The sequence below is a fragment of the Myotis lucifugus genome, unplaced genomic scaffold (assembly GCF_000147115.1).
Source record: "Myotis lucifugus unplaced genomic scaffold, Myoluc2.0 scaffold_433, whole genome shotgun sequence".
Classification (NCBI taxonomy): domain Eukaryota; kingdom Metazoa; phylum Chordata; class Mammalia; order Chiroptera; family Vespertilionidae; genus Myotis; species Myotis lucifugus.
In genome coordinates this window covers 494,868-509,976 of record NW_005871481.1, presented here as the reverse complement: position 1 = coordinate 509,976, position 15,109 = coordinate 494,868, and the positions used below count along the sequence as shown (strand labels likewise).

The 15,109-nt window shown below is 38.3% G+C and overlaps 1 protein-coding gene across 7 annotated transcripts in view; it reads right to left on the bottom strand.

The window, feature by feature from the left end:
- Positions 1 to 15,109, bottom strand: part of UGGT1 (UDP-glucose glycoprotein glucosyltransferase 1) — a 168,407-nt gene that overhangs the window by 123,566 nt on the left and 29,732 nt on the right. For 5 of the 7 annotated variants that reach the window (XM_006102841.3, XM_014468153.2, XM_023744168.1 and 2 more), the window contains 4 exons: positions 13,960 to 14,072; positions 11,531 to 11,705; positions 10,334 to 10,430; positions 9,043 to 9,121 (listed from right to left, as the gene is read on the bottom strand). In XM_006102841.3, coding sequence (XP_006102903.2) covers positions 9,043 to 9,121; positions 10,334 to 10,430; positions 11,531 to 11,705; positions 13,960 to 14,072 — 464 coding nt within the window. Of the gene's footprint in view, positions 1 to 9,042; positions 9,122 to 10,333; positions 10,431 to 11,530; positions 11,706 to 13,959; positions 14,074 to 15,109 lie in introns of those variants that run through there. The other 2 variants (XM_023744169.1, XM_014468157.2) reach the window with 2 other exon arrangements.

The following is a 15,109-nucleotide window of genomic DNA, read 5'->3' as shown; positions in this document are numbered from 1 at the left end:
GTAATCAAAAGAAGAAACAGAGAGAGAAACCTAGGCATATAGAACGAAAATGGCAATAAATAAGTACTTATCAATAATAACCCTAAATGTAAATTGATCAAATGCTCCCATCAAAAGACATAGTGTAGATGAATGGATACAAAAACAAGACCCAACTATATGCTGTTTACAAGAGACCCACCTCAGAACAAAAGACACACACAGGATGAGTGTAAAAGGATGCAAAAAATTTTTCCATGCAAATAGAAAAGAAAAAACAGCTGGAATAGCAATCTCACATCCAACAATATAGACTTCAAATGAAAGCCATCATAAGACACAGCAAATGTCACTAAATAATACTAAAGGTCTCAATCCAACAAGAGCGTATAACCCTGGTAAACATATATGAACCCAAAATAGGAGCACCGAATATATTTTAAAAATTCTAGAATACTTTAACAGAGAGATCAACAACAATAAAGTCATAGTAGGGGACTTTAACACCCTGATGACTTCACTGGATAGATCTTCCAGACAAAAACTTAATCAGGAAACAGTGACTCTAAGGACACACTGGTTCAGATGGATTTAATTGACATTTATAGAACATATCACTCTAACGCAGCACAATATACATTCTTCTCAAGTGCACATGGATCCTTCACAAAGATAGACCACATGTTAGGACACAAAACAAGTCTCTACAAGTTCAAGATATGAAATCATATCAAGCATTTTCTCAGATCACAGTGGAATGACATTAGAAATCAACTACAGTAAAGACACCCAAAAACATTCAAACACATGGAGGCTTAATAGCATCTGGTTAAAGAATGGATGGATTACCAATGACATTAAGAAAGAAATCAAAAACTTCCTGGAAATAAATGAAAATGAACAGACAATACCCAAAATCTCTGGGACACAGCAAAAGCAGTCCTCAGACAGAACTTCAAAGCACTACAGGCATACCTCAAAAACAAGAAAAATTAATAACTATTTAACCCTACAACTTAGAGAACTAGAAAGAGAACAACAAGAAAAGCCCAAAGTAAGTGGAAGAAAGGAAATAATAAAGATTAACACAATAAAGCGCCATGTCAGTCACCGGTGACTGACACTATACTTTCCGTCTGGACCGGTCAGTCACTGGTGCTGCCAGCATATCAGTGAAATCGGATAGCGGGCTAAGCGGAAAGGAAGACAAAACAGGATTGGCGCTTAACGTGTTAAAGCAGAAACTAATGACATAGAGACTAAAAAGACAACACAAAAAATCAATGAAACCAAGAGCTGGTTCTTTGAAAGGATAAACAATATTGATGAACTGTTAGCAAGACTCATCAAGAAAAAAGAGAGAGGAATCAAATAAAATCAGAAACGAAAATCGAGAAGTAACCATTGACACCACAGAAAATACTACAAACAACTCTATGCCACCAAGATGAACAATGTGTATGAAATGGACAAATTTCTAGAAAAATACAACCCCCAAAACTGAATCAAAAAGAATCAGAAAACCTGAACAGGCCAGTAACAACAGATGAAATAGAAGCAGTAATAAAAAAATAAAAAAAACTGCCAGCAAACAAAAGCCTGGGTCCAGATGGCTTCATAGGGGAGTTTTACCAAACATTCAAAGAACTAACAACTATACTCCTCAAACTATTTCAGAAAATTCAAGAGGAAGGACACTTCCAAACTCTTTTTATGAGGCGAGTATTAGGCTAATTCCAAAATCAGATAAAGACACTATAAAGAAAGAGATTTGAAAAAGACAAAACGGACATCATCCAGAAACACAGGAAGGCTGGCTGAGTGGAAATTCTACAACTAGAAGGAAAGAGAAAAGCACACTGAGACTGAAAGGAGGTGCGGAAGTAAAGTGCAGAGGTACGGAGGCGCACATGGAAAGGGCTGGCAGTTGAGTACTTGGCGCATGTGGAAAGGGCTGGCAGGGAGTCACAAGCTCCCGACTACTCTGAACTCCAGTTCTGGGTGAGTCTCTGGGGACCCAGACTCATACAGGGAGAAACTGGACTGTCTGGCATCGGGCAGAACTCCAGGGCAGCTTTCTCTCAAAGGTGCTTGCAGTGATTACCACGGGACACTGAGACCCGGGGCCTCTTAGGGCAGGGCTGAGGACCAGCCATAGCTGTTTGCTCCACCCTGTTGATTCCCTGAGACCCTGCCCCATCCAAGCTGGTCCCAGAGGCTTTTGCATATGAATGGCCTGGCACTTTGCAATCTGAAAATTACCTAACAAACTGCAGCTGGATCAGAGAAACCCAGAACTTCCAAAAGAAGGCCCAAGGCCCTACAGCAGCTTGCATTGCTTCACAGCTGGGCCTCATCTGGGCACCTCCAAACCCCAAACAAAGAGGGTGAATCTGCAGATCTCTCCGTAGCTCCTGCTGGGTAGCCTCAGGCAGAGGCTAAATTAGCACCTCCTTAGAGATCCAAGAGCCAGTGTACCCAGTGGTCAGAGTGGGACCATCCAGATTACAACTCCTCAGATCCATAAGGGACACACTCAGGGGGCAGACTCAATGAGCACCAAAGCCCCACAGAAGCAAGTCTTGCCCCATAAGGGTGTCTTCAGCACAGAAGTTCTCCCACCATAGACACAGCTGATTCTCACAGCCAATTGGCCTGGAGGTCAATTCCTCCCAGTGATACCTACAACAATCAAGGCTTAACTACAACAAGACTGTGCACAAAGCCCACAAAGGGGTGCACCAAGAGTGTCCACCTCAGGTAATTGGGGAGGCTGAGCCACTGGGCCCTATAGGACACCTAGCACAGAAAGCCACTCTATCAACACAGGGAAGCAGCCAAAATGCAGAGACAAAGAAACAGGTCACAAATGACAGAAATGGAGGAAAGCAAACTACTGGATATAGAGTTCAAAACCACGGTTATAAGATTTTTCAAGAAACCGCTGATAAATTTAGTGAGACCCTCTATAAATCTAGTGAGACCCTCGAGGTTATGAAAAAGGACCAACTAGAAATTAAGCATACACTGACTGAAATAAAGAATATTATACAGAGATCCAACAGCAGACTTGAGGATCACAAGAATCAAGTCAAAGATTTGAAATACGAAGAAGCAAAAAACACCCAACCAGAAAAGAAAAAAGAAAAAAAATCCAAAAATATGAAGAGAGTGTAAGGAGCCTCTGGGACAACTTCAAGCGTACCAACATCCGAATTATAGGGGTGCCAGAAGAAGAGAGAGAGCAAGATATTGAAAACCTATTTGAAGAAATAATGACAGAAAACTTCCCCTACCTGGTGAAAGAAATGGACTTACAAGTCCAGGAAGTTCAGAGAACCCCAAACAAAAGGAATCCAAAGAGGACCACACCAAGACACATCATAATTAAAATGCCAAGGGCAAAAGACAAAGAGAGAATCTTAAAAGCAGCAAGAGAAAAACAGTCAGTTACCTACAAGGGAGTACCCATACGACTGTCAGCTGATTTCTCAACAGAAACTTTGCAGGCCAGAAGGGAGTGGCAAGAAATATTCAAAGTGATGAATACCAAGAACCTAAAACCAAGATTACTTTACCCAGCAAAGCTATCATTCAGAATTGAAGGTCAGATAAAGAGCTTCACAGATAAGAAAAAGCTAAAGGAGTTCATCACCACTAAACCAGTATTATATGAAATGCTGAAAGGTATCCTTTAAGAAGACGAAGAAGAAGAAAAAGGTTAATATACAAATTATGAACAACAAATACACATCTATCAACAAGTGAATCTAAAAATCAAGTGAATAAATAATCTGATGAACAGAATAAACTGGTGAATATAACAGAATCAGGGGCATAGAAAGGGAGTGGACTGACTATTCTTGGGTGGGAAAGGGGTGTGGGGGATGCAGGATGAGACTGGACAAAAATCGTACACCTATGGATGAGGACAGTGTGGGGGGAAGGGCAGAGGGTGGGGTGGGAACTGGGTGGAGGGGAGCTATGGGGGGAAAAAGAGGAACAACTGTAATAATCTGAACAATAAAGATTTAATAACAAAAAAACAAAAAAACAAAAAACAATTGAGCGCCCTAGCGGGTTTGGCTGAGTCAATGGAGCGTTGGCCTGCAGACTGAAGGGTCCTAGGTTGAATTCCGATCAAGAGTACATGACTGGGTTGCTGGCTCAATCCCCAGTAGGGGGCATGCAGCAGACAGCTGGTCAGTGATTCTCCCTCATCATTGATGTTTCTATCTCTGTCTCCCTTTCCTTCCCTCTTTGAAATCAATAAAAAATACGAAGAAGAAAGGAAAGGAAGGGAGGGAGGGAGGGAAGGGAGAGAAGGGAGGGAGGGAGGGAGGGAGGGAGAGAGAGAGTGAGAGAGAAAGAGAGAGAGAGAGAAAGAAAGAAAGGAAGGAAGGAAGGAAGGAAAGAAGGAAGGAAGGAAGGAAGGAAGGAAGGAAGGAAGAAAGATAGGTAGATATACAGGCCAGTATTCCTGATGAACATAGATGCTAAAATCCTCTACAGAATATTAGCAAATCGCATCCAGCAATATATTAAAAAGATTACACCCATGACCAAGTGGGATTTATTCCAGGGATGCAAGGCTAGTACAATATTAGCAAATCAATAAACGTGATACATCACATAAACAAATTAAAAGACAAAACTAACACGATCAGCCCTAACCGGTTTGGCTCAGTGGATAGAGCGTCGGCCTGCAGATTGAAGGGTCCCAGGTTCGATTCTGGCCAAGGGCAGGTACCTTGGTTGCAGGCACATCCCCAGTAGAGGGTGTGCAGGAGGCAGCTGATCGATGTTTCTCTCTCATTGATGTTTCTAACTCTCTATCCTTCTCCCTCCTCTCTGTAAAAAATCAATAAAATATATTTTTAAAAAATAATAATAAAATAACACGATCATATCAACAGACGCAGAAAAAGCATTCGTCAAAATCCAGCACCCATTTTTTATTAAAACTCTCAGCAAAATGGGAATAGAGGGAGCATATGTCACAATGATAGAGGCCATATATGACAAACCTACAGCCAACATCATACTCAATGGGCAAAAACTAAAACATTTCCCCTGAGAACAGGAACAAGACAAGGATGTTGGTTTTCACCACTCTTATTCAACACTAGAGGCCCGATGCACGAAATTTGTGCAAGAGCAGCCCAAGTTGGCTCAGCCCTCACAGCCCTGGCTGCCTTGGCCCTCACAGCCCAGGCTTAGTTCGAAAGGTTGTCCAGACGGTCGTTCCGCTTTTCAGTCGATTTGCATATTACGCTCTTATTATTATAGATAGCATTGGAAGTCCTAGCCATAGCAATCGGACAAGAAGAATTAAAAGGCATCCAAATTGGAAAGGAGGAAATAAAACACTCATTATTCGCAGATGACATGATATTGTACATAGCAAGCCCTAAAGACTCCAACAAAAAACTACTAGATTTAATAAATGAATTTGGCAATGTAGCAGGATACAAAATCAACACCCAAAAATCGATGAGGCCAGTAATGAATTCTCAGAAAAATAAACTAAACAAAAAACCCATTTACCATTGCAACAAAAAAAATTAAGATACTTTGAAATAAACTTAACCAAGGAGGTAAGACTTTTATTTAGAAAACTACAGGACGTTGAAAAAAGAGATAGAAGAAGATATGAACAAGTGAAAGAATATATTGTGTTCATGGATTGGTAGGATCAACATCATTAAAATGTCCATACTACCCAAGGCAATCTACAGATTTAATGCAATCCCTATTAAAATACCAACAGCACCTGGCTGGTGTGGCTCAGTGATTGAGCATCAACCTAAGAACCAGGAGGTTACAGTTCGATTCCCAGTGAGGGCACATGCCCAGGTTGTGGGCTCCAACCCCAGTGTGGGGTGTACAGGAGGCAGCCAATCAATGATTCTCTCTCATCATTGATGTTTCTGTCTCTCTTTCTTTCTACCTTCCTCTCTAAAATCAATAAAATATATATTTTTTAAAAATTAAAAAAAATAAAATACCAACAGCATATTTCTCAGATCTGGAACAAATACTCCAGTAATTTATATGGAAACAAAAAAGAATCTGAATAGCTGCAGCAATCTTGAGAAAGAAGAACGAAGTAGGAGGGATTTTCAATACCAGCTTACAAGATATACTACAGAGCCACTGTAATCAAAACAGCATGGTACTGGCATAAGAATAGGCATATAGATCAATGGAGCATAGCAGACACCCCAGAAATCAATCCAGGCAATTATGCTCAATTAATATTTGACAAAGGAGGCAAGAACATATGATGGAGTCGAGGCAGTCTCTTCAATAAATGGTGTTGGGAAAATTGGATAGATATATGCAATAAAATGAAACTAGACCACCAACTTACACCATACACAAGAATAAACTCAAAATGGATAAAAGACCTAAATGCAAGTTGGAAAACCATAAAAATCCTAGAAAAAACCTTATGCAGCAAAATCTCAGACAGCTGTCATAGCAATATGTTTATGGATACATCTCCTAGGACAAAGGAAACTAAGTAGAAAATAAACAAATGCGACATAAAAAGCTTCTTTACAGCAAAAGAAATCATCAACAAATCGAAAAGGGAGCCCACTGCATGGGAGAACATATTTGGCAATGATACATCTGATAAAGGGTTAATATCCAAACTATATAAGCAACTCATATAACTTAACAAAAGGAAGACAGACAATCCAATTAAAAAATGGGCAAAAAAGCCGAAACCGGTTTGGCTCAGTGAATAGAGCGTCGGCCTGCGGACTGGAGGGTCCAGGGTTCGATTCCGGTCAAGGGCATGTGCCTGGGTTGCGGGCACATCCCCAGTGGGAGATGTGCAGGAGGCAGCTGATCGATGTTTCTCGCTCATCGATGTTTCTAACTCTCTATCTCTCTCCCTTCCTCTCTGTGAAAAATCAATGGAATATATTTTAAAAAAAAAATGGGCAAAGGACGTAAATTGACATTTCTTCAAAAAGGACATACAGATGGCCAAGAGACAGATAAAAAAATGTTCAAAGTCACTGATCATCTGAGAGATGCAAATCAAAATGACACTGAGGTATCACCTCACACCTGTCAGAATGGCTACCATCAACAAATCAACAAATGACAAGAGCTGGTGAAGATGTGGAGAAAAGGGAACCCTAGTACACTGCAGGTGGGAATGCAGACTGGTGCAGCCATTATGGAAAATAGTACGAAGTTTCCTCAAAATATTAAAAATGGAACTGCCATTTGACCCAGTGATCCCACTTAACCCTTTGCACTCCGAACCATTCTGGACATTGGCTACCAGCTACTCGACGCTACTTTGCGGCGGAAACGTGCATTTACAGACCCTCGTATTATTTAGTATAATTTTGGAACCAAGTAACGTATTATAATGATATTGGACTTATATGAATTGGGTGACATCGAGGAATGTATATTTGCAAAAAAAACCAATATTTTATTGTTTATAATTTTGTACAGTATGATAAGTTTTGTAACACTCCCCAATATGCATTGCAGGCTGATTAGTGCATGTTTGACAGTAATAAGTGGTTTGACGCCTGCCACCAGGTGTTTTCCTGTTAGAACACACAATGCAGTCCCGTTTTCTTTGTCCCACATCGGGAATATGTAGTTTATTGTTTAATCCGACACAAAACCCGCTGACATTTCTTGTATATATCTTAGTAATTTTATGATATTTTGATTTAATTTCTTGTGCCATTTCAAGATAAAACTTCAGGGAAACATGCATGTCTCAAAAAGTTGCGTTGAAATAACTCAATTCCCCGTAATCACTAATAAACTGCAATGTCCCCTGAGAGGGGACATCCGAGTGATATGCTAGAATTCCGACGTCCCCTGAGAGGGTACAGCAGAATGCAAAGGGTTAAAGGAATATAACCTAAGAAACCCAAAACAGCAATCAGAAAGAATGTATACATTTCTATGCTCATAGCAGCACAATTTATAATAGCTAAGATCTGGAAACAGCCCAAGTGCCCATCAGTATATGAGTGGATAAAAAAGCTGTGGTACATTTACACCATGGAGTACTATGGTAAAAAAGAAGAATCTCTTACCCTTCGAGACAGCACGGAGCAACCCTAGAGAGTATCATGCTAAGTGAAGTAAGTCAGTCTGAGAAAGACAAGTATCACATGATCTCACTTATATGTGGAATCTAAGTAACAAAATAAACTGATGAATGGAGTGGATCCAGGGACATGGAAGCATGGAACACAGTGTGGAATCTTGGAGGGAAGGCGGGGGAGGGTGGGTTGGTGAGGGGTAATCCACCAAAGACCTTGTATGGACATATGCATAATCCATGGCTGTAGACAGTGAGGTGGTGAGGGCCTGGGGCAGGGGGTGGGGCGAGCTAGAGGGAGTTGATGCAGGTGAAAGGAGGACATATTTAAGACTTTCAACAATGAAGAATTATTTTTTTAACAATTTATCAGCAAAAAAAATAATAAATGAATAAAAAAAGAGCTAAGAAGACTGTTTTCAGCTATAAAATCCTTTGATACTTCATAGGATGGCTATGAAATTTTCTTCAAAAGAAAACCATATTCTATTCTCTTTCACATAGAGCAAATACTAATGTATTTTGACTGAACATGTATAAAATCTACTACACATCCTGCTACACCTCTTCTGCATTTTTTGCAGACTATGTTTAGCATGAGTAAATAGCTATTACCACGCTAACTTAAAATACATTTTAATTTCTTGGGAAAATATTGACTGAAACAATTATATTTCTCCTACTATGTGAATAAAAAAATGACATGAAATTTTATGCCATCGATTACAAAGTCCAGGAAAGGAACTCAATGTAAGTCATAAGCAGAGAACCATAGTATCATATGTGCTCAGAATGACTAGAGATCATAAACTGTCCTATAATTAAGTGGTCATCTCTTCCTATCAGATGACACATATAAAATACTGTTGGGAGATCTGTAACTCAGACAGCAATATGGAAGATGGTGTAAAGTGTGAGGAAGCCTAGAGGTTTAAATAGAGTAAGACCACTTACCAAAAGAATATACATACCTTAATTTTCCAAAGAGAAATCCTTGAACTTCATCAATAGGATCATTTTCACCAATCACTGTGGTGTTTACTTCAGTTCCTGTAAAGGCACAGCAAAGTCATGTATAATCACTCAGATTAGAAATAAAAATACTACAACCTCATACATCTGAGTAATATAAAAGAAAATAATCAGAACACCCAATATTATGATACCATTTAAAATGTTCATACCTAATTTTGCAATGGTAACAAACAAACAGAGAAAATTAATGTGTTTTTAATATGGCCTATGCTCCTGGATAAAGTACGAATATATTTTTTTCCTTAAAATTTGGAAAATTACATATTAAAATTTTCTAAATTAATACCTTTAAAATTACAAACAATGGAATTTTCAATATCAAAATTCTAAAGAATATGCAACCAGCAACTTAACCCTAAATAGATTATTGAGAACAGAATGATGAGCTACTAGGCTATCTTCCATGTACCAAGCCAATCCTTTTTATCTTTAAAATGAGCTCAAAAGAAATAGAGAACCACAATCAACTTAATAACTAAACATTTAAAAAAATTTTTTTAAAGGTTAAAACAAAAGAAATAAAGGAGACTGTACATAAAACTTGTGGTGGAGTCCAGCCAGTATGGCTGAGCATTGACCTATAAACCAGGAGGTCACAGTTTGAATCCTGGTCAGGACAAACGCCCAGGTTGTGGGCTCAATCCCCAGTAGGGGGCATACAGGAGGCAGCCAAGCAATGATTCTCTCTCATCATTGATGTTTCTAACTCTCCTTATCCCTTCCTCTCTGAAATACATAGAAACATATTTGAAAAAATAAAAATAAAACTTGTGGTTGAAATAATAAATTAAAAACTCTAGAGTATGACAAGAAGTATCCATAGTAAACTGTTCCAAGTACCGAAAATAATATAAACCATTAAAACGTTTGTTAATTATAGGAGAATTTAAGATTTCACATTGGGCCACAAATTAATGGCTATTTGTGAACTGTGTATCATCAATAACAATAGCTACTTATTGAATATTTTTGTGCAAAAAACTGTGTTAATTTCTTACTTATACATCTTATTTTCTCCACACAAATACTTTAAGAAGCATATATCATTATCTGTACACAGGAAAAAATTAGGACATAGGAATTTACTTAATGTCACCCAACTCACATGGGATAGAAGACTCAGGTTCATCATATTCCTAAATCTATTCTTTATCATTAGGAAAAAGGTTCTCCTTTAACTCATTATTTTTAAAAAAGAAAACACATTGGTCTAATTTACAACTTCACCTTTCACCTGGGTATCATCCTTGGCCTTGTACTCGGTGCTCTTAATGGCCAGCTCCACGCCGTAGCCGGAGAGATACACAGGCTCTCTCCTGGGGCGCTGCAAGTAGAGCAAGAATTCCACCATCACCACTGAGCTCTTCACATGTCACAATGTACAGAACGTGACTGTGTCAATGCCGTGTAGCTAACACCTCGGGTTATGCACTCAGAATACACTTAAACTGCAAAGGAAATCCTAGCCTCCTTTAGGTTCCTATCCTGCCACATGTATGAAAATGGGATTCCAAGGAGGAAGCAAAACCAGGGAAGGGAACAGTTGAAAAGGCAAAGAAAGGGAACCAAACCATGTGAAGAAATGGAGAAAGAGGAAGAGTTTCACAACCTGTGCAGCAGGGCTGGGAACAGTGAGGGAGACTTCCGCCCAGCAGTGCAGTGTTGGGGCCGTGTGTACATGGAGGCACGTTTACATTCTTGATGGAATTCAAATGTCTTCAGTCAGGGTTTGGGCTGACCCAATGTCACAGGCTTACCACCACCCTGAATAAGGATGGGCCTTTAGACATTTTAATCTTTAACACCAGCAACAGAGTTTGGGGGCAGAGGGAAGGAGTGCAGTTGTCAAAAATTAAGTATTAATTTGAATGTTTCTGCTCATACAAATTTTCATTCAAAATTTTTATTTTACTTGCATGGACTTAGCATCCAATATTTATTGAGCTTATTAGAACATAGAAACTTTAAGGCTAACAATCTGTACACATAAATAATTTAAAGCTAAATGCTATACAAGGATTCAAAACCTTCATTTTCAATCGATTCTGCCTGGTTTTTACCTCCAGAAATCCTTCCTTTTCCATCTTATGAAAAGATTTTAAAAAAAAGAAGTTTAGAAAGGAAATTAATTAAAGAATTAGTTCCATAGTATGCGAGCATATTAAATCTGGGCCAAATTAAATATAATTTACGTGGTTCATTTTGAAATAGAATATAAACTTTATTACGCTATTTTTAAGCATAATTGTTTTAAACTTTAGAAAAGTAAGCAAAGTACCTCCTATGTGCAAAAAGCATTTTATGAAAGTACTTAACTTTTCAAAAAAGTAAAATTTTATAAACGGAAAAATTATTAGCTTATGTGATAAAATCATGCTGGGCAAATTAATATTTAAAAGAGTTGTAAAGTAAGTCAATACTTACAGATACATAATGTCTGAATATGTAATTGATTTTGCCTGCATTGCTTTTTGATACAAGTTGGCGGTGGAAATTATAAAACGCCTCATAACCAATCTCAGAGTAGAAAATCACCACTGGACTCTCAGGACTGGATGAGGGGTATCTGTGATCACCTTTGAACAATAAGGGCTTGGGTCTGAAAATAAATAGCAAATGCTTAAAATTATAAACTTTAAAAAGTTTTGAAAGAAAATATAGCTGCAACAATAATTTAAGTAAAGATTGTGAGCATCTTAATATAAAAGTATCAAAATGTTAGTTTTCAGGAAGAATACTGTCAGGTATGAGGTCTTACTTCATCATCATTAAAAATAATAATAGTACATTACATAAAATATTAGCTATAAAATGCAGACTTTGATTAGTAATTGTTACCAATTCCTAGAGAAGTGGGGAAAGCCAGAAGATATATATCTAGATCTCATAGTACTAAAACTTTAATAAATGACTCTAGACCTGACCGGTTTGGCTCAGTGGAGAGAGCGTCGGGCTGCGGACTCAAGGGTCCCAGGTTCGATTCCGGTCAAGGGCATGTACCTTGGTTGCAGGCACATCCCCAGTAGGGGGTGTGCAGGAGGCAGCTGATCGATGTTTCTCTCTCATCGATGTTTCTAACTCTTTATCCCTCTCCCTTCCTCTCTGTAAAAAAAAAAAATCAATAAAATATATTTTTAAAATAATAAATAAATAAATAAATAAATGACTCTACCATAAATAGAATATAATTATCCTTTTATCTGAAAACGTAAGTACAAATAAAGCAAAAAAGCAGAGGAATGCTTCAAGCATATAACTTGCCAATTAGAGCATCTCCTTCCTCTATCATCTTCACTATGATCTTCCTAACTTATGTTTTCCTCAAATTTTAAAACTTACCCTCCAAAAACACTTCTTTAAAAATAACATCAGGACACCAATAGATATTACTGCATAGACTTTATGACCTACCAATTTCTCTTAATGAAATACACTTACGTGTACTAAAGAAAGATGACTCCAGTAAAAACAAACCTACCTCCTGTATAAATGCATAACCACAGAAAGAAGTCTAAAAGGATACAAGCCAAACCATTAAAAATAGTTACCAGCTCTCAAAAGAGGATATACTGTCACTCTTTTCCTTACAAAGTATGCATTATTGTTATAACAAATTAAAAAAAGTTAATCTGTTTTGTTTTCCCCAAAGGAGCACCACTTTACCACACAGCCACCTTGGCCCGCTGGGTTTTAGTTGTCACCTGACTGAAAAGCACTCATTTCATCTGCTGGGCAGAGAGCAAGTGCTGGGCAGATAACCCCAGGAAAGAAGAACTACCCCCACTGACAACACCCTCAGCACTTCTGATCCAGCAGAGCAACACCACAAAAAAGGGGCATTGCTATCCAGTTCATCAGGCCAGTGGAGGGGTGCACACCTACTGCCCTAGCCCCGTGGTCAGCAAACTGTGGCTCAAGAGCCACATGCGGCTCGAGAGCCACATGCGGCTCTTTGGTCCATTGAGTGTGGCTCTTCCTAAGCCTTAGGAGTACCCTAATTAAGTTAATAACAATGTACCTACCTATATAGTTTAAGTTTAAAAAATTTGGCTCTCAAAAGAAATTTCAATCGTTGTACTGTTGATATTTGGCTCTGTTGACTAATGAGTTTGCCGACCACCGCCCTAGCCCAATAGCAAGAGGTATTATTACATTTGTCCACCACAGGAAATCAACCTTTAAGCAGAAGCTAGCCCACTGAATACCAATTTAATATTCAAATTAAATAGTTTTCTTTGTCTGAAACTAATCCTACCCTGAGTGTTCATTATCATGACTATAGTTATTTCAGGCTCTGGCTCTAGTGCACAGAGCATTCCTCACTGAGCTGATGACAAAGCACATGTAATTTCTCAGATACAGTCACTACTAAATAATAACAGTAATATTAAGTACTCTTTTTGTTTTTTAAATATATTTATTGATTTTTTACAGAGAGAAAGGGAGAGGGATAGAGAGTTAGAAACATCGATGAGAGAGAAACATCGATCAGCTGCCTCCTGCACATCTCCTACTGGGGATGTGCCTGCAACCAAGGTACATGCCCTTGACCGGAATCAAACCTGGGACCTTTCAGTCTGCAGGCTGACGCTCTATCCACTGAGCCAAACCAGTTATGGCAAGTACTCTTATAATCTCCATTTTGAAAAGAGATGAGAAAGAAAGGTTAAGTAATCTGCCTACGTTCACAAAACATTTTAAGCCACAGAGCTGGAAGTCAAATCTAATCAGCCTGGTTCCAGACTCCAGACTCGAGACTACAAAGCTCATGAAAAACTAGAAGTCATCTTGATGTAGACGAAAAAGGAGCACAATGAACACATGACATTTACAGAGAGAAACACACAAGCTACCTTTCAGGTGCTGTCAGCAGAAGAGTCTCGAGGGCATCGACATCACAGGCCTTCCTTCCGTGCACTGAGAAAAATGAACTACATCCTTCCGGTGGAGGCTCATCTGCCGCTATCTGTCATTTTAAGACAAGTCTTTTTAAAAATAACTTCTAACCAAAGACAAGCTAAAGACATGCATAACCTAAATAGGTAATAAAATAACAAAACATCAGTAAAAGCAAAAATTATCATCTATTGAACACCCGTTATGTGACAGGAAGAGCTTTACATGTAGCTGCTTTCTTTTTTTTTCACTCAAATTTGAGTCTTTTATTTGGATGTAACTGTAATTTAAAAAAAGAAACAGACAAGGACCTTTTAGATTAGCATGAGCTATGTATGCATATTTCAGATTACTGAAAGAAACTTAACATTTATCAAGCCCTCTTGTGCCAAATACTTACGTTTAAAGTAATTAAGAACCTATAAAGTTATATAATTAATTTATAAATGAGAAAACTGAAGCTCAGAAGTTGACCCTAACCAGTTATTATTTGGTAGAATTGAAATTAAAATCAAAGACTTCCCCTACTATATATACTGTTTCTTCTCAGTACAGAATAGTACAGAATGGTTCAAAATTATCAATCTCTAAAAAGCAGTTTATAATGGATACAGGTAGTCCTCGGGTTACGTTGGACTCGACGTATGTTGTTTCATGGTTACATTGCCATCTCCCATTTATTTATAAAAAAAAAAGTTCCGTCATTTCGACGTCTGTACATATGTGCTTTATGTTTTTTATTATTTATTTACCACAAGTAAAGGTCAGGAATTGCTATCTTTTAAATTTTTTTTCTGTTTCACTTCATTACTACTGTGTCTGTGCTCCATGTGAGTGATGTAGGTGCTTATGTAAGTGGGTTCTGACTTAGGGCGAAAATCACGTTACGTCGCACGGTAGGAACGGATCTCAGACGTAACCCAAGGACCTACTATAAATAGTTTTCATGACCCTAACAAACTGTGTCTATAAGGAGTTTACTAAAATGACAACTTCCTTTAATCATTCATTTGTTAAAACACACACACACTTTACTTCAAATGGTACTAGGTACTAAGTGAAACGCAATTCAGTCTTAACATGTTCTAAAGTTAACTTTAAGCAAAA